Source organism: Nanorana parkeri, unplaced genomic scaffold, assembly GCF_000935625.1.
Source record: "Nanorana parkeri isolate BGI_ZX_2015 unplaced genomic scaffold, ASM93562v1 scaffold18, whole genome shotgun sequence".
NCBI lineage: Eukaryota > Metazoa > Chordata > Amphibia > Anura > Dicroglossidae > Nanorana > Nanorana parkeri.
The window spans coordinates 1,382,475-1,387,309 of NW_017306286.1; the positions used below are offsets into that span (position 1 = coordinate 1,382,475).

At 40.7% G+C, this 4,835-nt stretch overlaps 1 protein-coding gene across 1 annotated transcript in view; it reads right to left on the minus strand.

Annotated features, from left to right (window-relative positions):
• The window catches only part of FOXN4 (forkhead box N4), a 20,843-nt gene continuing 16,008 nt past the window's right edge, over positions 1 to 4,835 (minus strand). The window contains exons 6-10 of the mRNA XM_018560757.1: positions 4,603 to 4,727; positions 4,397 to 4,493; positions 3,698 to 3,905; positions 1,531 to 1,914; positions 1 to 326 (exon numbers count right to left, since the gene is read on the minus strand). Of these exons, the coding sequence (XP_018416259.1) occupies positions 76 to 326; positions 1,531 to 1,914; positions 3,698 to 3,905; positions 4,397 to 4,493; positions 4,603 to 4,727 (1,065 nt within the window). The 3' untranslated portion in view covers positions 1 to 75. The remainder of the gene's footprint in view (positions 327 to 1,530; positions 1,915 to 3,697; positions 3,906 to 4,396; positions 4,494 to 4,602; positions 4,728 to 4,835) is intronic.

A 4,835-nucleotide genomic window follows, 5' to 3' on the forward strand; every position in this document is an offset into this window, starting at 1 on the left:
TCATTCGGTAATATAACCTGTTCAAATGCTGCTTCGGTGAATTTGTTTCTGGTGACTGTGCCGTCTGCAGTAGACCTATAACAAAGCAATCGGTTTATTGCCTTGTCCTCCCACACACTGGGAAGGTGTCACATTGTCCATATTTGCATATGAGGTGTACAGGCTGGTGACTTGGAAGTCTGTGAAAGAATGGTCACTGCTGCTAGACACTGGTGTCAGACCCATGGTCCCCAAGTCACAGTCTGATAGCTGAATGGGAGAGTTGCTGAATGCAGCTAGTGTGTCCAGATTAAAACTTTCATCCTTCATGTCTTCCCATATATTACCTTGAAAACAAAAACATATATATTATTAATATATTAATAATGAGCCCTGTTTATTCATTTATCAAAGTGTCTTAAGTAACAAATGCCTTTGTTGCTTCATAGCAACCAGTCAGATTCAAATGAACCCTGAAACTGATAGCTGGATATTAATGTTTATCCACTCCCTACCCACAATGTAGATTAACACTTTAACACATTAATTAGCACAATGCTCTAATCTGAGAGGATGTCATGGGCAATGTAGCAGTGTCTGTGAAAGGGTCCTTCAAACCCTCTGATACTCACATTTCCAATGATACCCCGACCCTGTTTCCTCTAATGCAGTTGGCACAGAAATACTTGGCTTCAGCTGGTGTTGGAGCCTAGCAGCAATGGTAACATCTCCCCCTTTTACACATAATTGGCCTAGCAAGCGTTTTTGAGACCTGAGCAGTGTCACATAGGAGAAGATCCAATACACCTCCATACCCAGAAGCACTAGTTATAAGGTAGAAGCAGGAATAGTGAGGTATCTCTGAAGTGGTGAGTATCAGTGCGTTGGGAGAGAGTATTTTAACAGATACTGTCACTTTGCCCTGAATGGGTAAAGTGACAGTGTCTCTTTAATGTACGTTACCAGTATTACAGCTTGCATCCAACACTGTGCAGAGCTGCTAGCAGTCAGAGCCAGAAAACAGCTCTGCTACCCACTAATCATCAACAAGCAATCAGAGTGGTTCCTGATCATGTGATTACTATTTCAGGTATGATATAGTGATCAGATGAATGCTTAAGGTTTCATTCACAAAAAAAGAAATCTCCTGGCTGTGCTGCATTGCGTAGAAGTGGTTTGGGCAGTTGTAAAGTCACTTCTACAAATAAAGTAGGGCTGTCACTTTCAGAAAATATATTCTTTTTAAGGGGTTTCAGGTCACATTTTAGCATGTGAAAAGTTGACAATTTGGTCTGAAAGTGAAAGGAGTGGGGGAATCCTCTAAAGGACACCTTCACTGAAAGAACCCTGGATTCTTACTGGTTTCTGATGGATACCAGCAACGGAAATTATCACCGATTTATTTTTTCAAACTAAACAAGCCTGCAAAGCGATACTGTTTTTCCACTTCTTAATATCAGTACAGATTATCATAGATTAGGCTAGACTAATAATACATATTAATAAAGTTACTGATAAAAAAAAAATCAATCCATCCATCTGTTATCCTACCTTGTAAAGCAAAATCCATGATGCTGGGATCAAGTGAGTCCACCTCTGTATTCATGTCTGAGGTAAAGCCGAGGAAGTCAGATGACCCTCTGCCTATTACATGCTGGTGCAGTGGGCTCTGTGTCATATGTGGCATCACGTGGAGTGGAGGACTTTGGGCTGGGGCAGGAGAACTTGATGCTATTCTTGCCTGAGTCTGAATTTGATGATGGAAAGGTATGGACTGTAGGGATAATGTCATGACTGGCTGGGGGTGAAGCTGAGTAATAGGCACTCTTCCGGGAATGCTCCCAATATTTGTCATGGTTGGTGTTTCTGGGGCTGTCAGCTTGCTTGGAGCTTTGCAGTTTCCAGGTCTGTCCATAATCAGTTTATCCAGTTCATCTACAAGAGAAAATAAGGGAAAACAATATTGTTAGTCTAATGTAAACTCATATTAAACACTTTAATACTTTTTTAGGGGCCTGATTGCAAACAAAATTTAGCAGAAATAAAGATGCTTACAGAAAAGTAAAAATGTTTGCCCGCTATGTTTAGTTTTTGCAATGATATTATGTCAATGGGTCCGCTTTGGAGCCTTTCACTGGCCGAGCCTTCTTGGGGTCTAGCAACTCAATTTAGTTTTTTTTCACCCAATAGCTATTGTTTTCCACTGAGAGAGACTGGCACAGGGGATGTATTCTGAATACTCCCTCTCTTTCCTTTGCAGGAATAAACATGCATGTTTACCCAATGTGTACATGCGTGTTTGTACTCACTGCAATATCCGTTTCTTGGAGTCCATTGAAGAACACAGAAAGTCTGTGACCTTCGCATTATACTGCTGCCTACAGGAGGATTTGACACTGACAAACAATCACATTTTAAGTTAGCCCAAGATAACCCCTTCTACTACCAGTATACAATTGGTGACATTGGAAGGTCTTTGAAGCTTAGGGTCTTTGATTTGGAACGGGAAATAGCAGATTATTCCTCCAGTTTTAGAGTGGTGCTCACTGCATCACTTAGAGGCAAACTCACTTCTTGGAAATCAAGGTAGGCAGACAGCAGGGTTTCCACATGGCTATTCTGTAAGCAGAAGCAGCATCGGGCAGACGCTTCTGCAACCAACGCTGTATGGTGAAAAAAAAGAGTACACGGCATTCCACCGAGTGGATGACATTAGCACAGAGTCCCACTGCAAGCACTGAGGCAATTCTAGTGGCTCTAGGGCAAGCACTGAGGCAATTCTAGTGGCTCTAGGGCAAGCACTGAGGCATTTCTAGTGTCTATAGGGCAAGCACTGATGCAATTCTAGCTGCTCTGGACCTGGAAAAGCACTCCTCAGGTAACTTGTTACCAGAACAGGGTCTTAAAATTGCCTTACACAGAACCTAGTCCCTGAAGGTCACTTCCAGGATAGCCCCACAGCTCCACTCAAACGGGGTCCAGATGCGGTACTGCAAAAGCCAGGCTGCAGATAACTAAGCTGGGTAGCAATGTGGAAGAGAGTCTTGACTGAAAAAAATGTCAATGCTCCTAGGATCTCTGGCAAAAAAAATGGAGGCAGTAGAGGTTATCCTGGGCTGATCTACAGTTTTTTTGTTTGCCAGTGTCCAATCCTCCTGGAGACAGCAGTATAACCCGAAGGTGAAAGACTTCCTGTGTCCCCCAATGGATGAGAAAGAAAAGATCTTTTGCCATCATGCTAATGAACTGTGAACTATTACATTGTATTTAAAGCCAAATTGAACCCTTTTTTACTGTATTTCAGGCAGGCTGTGTATACAGTAATGAATATGTTTTTCCTTTTTTTTTAATTAGCTGTATTTATTAGTGCTGCAAGAAGGGTTAACAAAAGCCTTGTACTGTCAGTACTAGGAGAGCGGCAGCAACCCAGATCGCTAATACTCTCCTCTGAACACTGCCCTTATCCATAGTTCTGCTTAGGGATCAGTGTTTAAAGGGGGACATGTTGAACCATAGGAAAACTTGTGTGTTAAAGCCAAAATCCGACACGGCTATGTGCTGGAAGCACATGGTCATTAACTCTGGCTGCAGCGCTTAGCTGATAAAAGGGTTATTTATTACTGCACATACAGATTGATTCTATTACAGTAATTAATTAAGAGGGTTCAGATAGGCTTTCAGTGATTGTATCCAAGTGACCTGCTTTGTATATTCTCACCTGGGTTAGCCATACTCCTACGAATTGCTGGCAGGTCCTTCCTTTTCCACTTCTGCATCTCCTCTTCCATTTTGTCAATTTTAGCTGGGTTTAATGCCCAGAGACATCCCTTGCGGGATGATCCACTCAGCTTGTTCTCCACCTTTTCAAAGCATTTGTTCAGGGACAGATTGTGCCGGACTGAGTTTTTCCAGCCGTCTGGTGCTGTCTGAAATAAGGTACAATGGATAGCTGTTAATACAGTAATGATACAGTAATCCTATACCATCAAAGCACTGGTGTTCAAAATAAAATATACAGCATAGCACCTACGTATTTGCTAATTACCTACTGAATTAAAAAATATAATGTCTATCATTAAAAATCTAATTGGTTGTTATAGGGAAAACAGGTATTATTTCAGACACATTGATACATACTTCTGTTAGATTTACATAAGAGAGTAAAACTATAAATACCTATAGCTACCATATATACCTACCTACCGTATATCAGCATCAATATCAACAATGCTTGGAATAATTGGAAATTAGAAAACAATGTATAATATATTTAAAAAATGTGTGGAAATGGACCATTTAGGTTAGAAAGTCACAAAAACAAGCCATTAATAATGACCAGAGGCCTTAACCAGTAACTACAACTTGGAAAACATGAACACACATCAGAAGCCACTTTTAATAAGTTAGACTGCCATACCTTGAAATATGGAAAGTGTTCCTTCATAAAACTGTAGATTTCACTCACAGGCAGGCTGCCAGTCTTGCTGTTTTTTAAGGACATTGCAATAAGGCAACTGTCACACAGAAGTAATATAATTAGAAATCACATCAATACGTAAATGAATACAAAGTATTGGCAATGCATAATATCCTTCACTGTAAAACTATGAGAAGCTCGCTCACCTGTATGAGTAGATAGGCTTAGGGTAGTTTTTAGGCTGCAAATCCTGTGCAGCATGAGCCGCCAGGTGTGCCTGAGCATAGGGCTGTGCCCTGTAGGAGCCATTAAACATTGTCCCAGGAGAACACTAGGGCAAAAATAGCAAAAAGTTTACAATGAGCAAAGTTTGTTTTAACTAATATACATGTTATACTACTACATATAACTACAGTATATCAGATTGTAATAAATATAT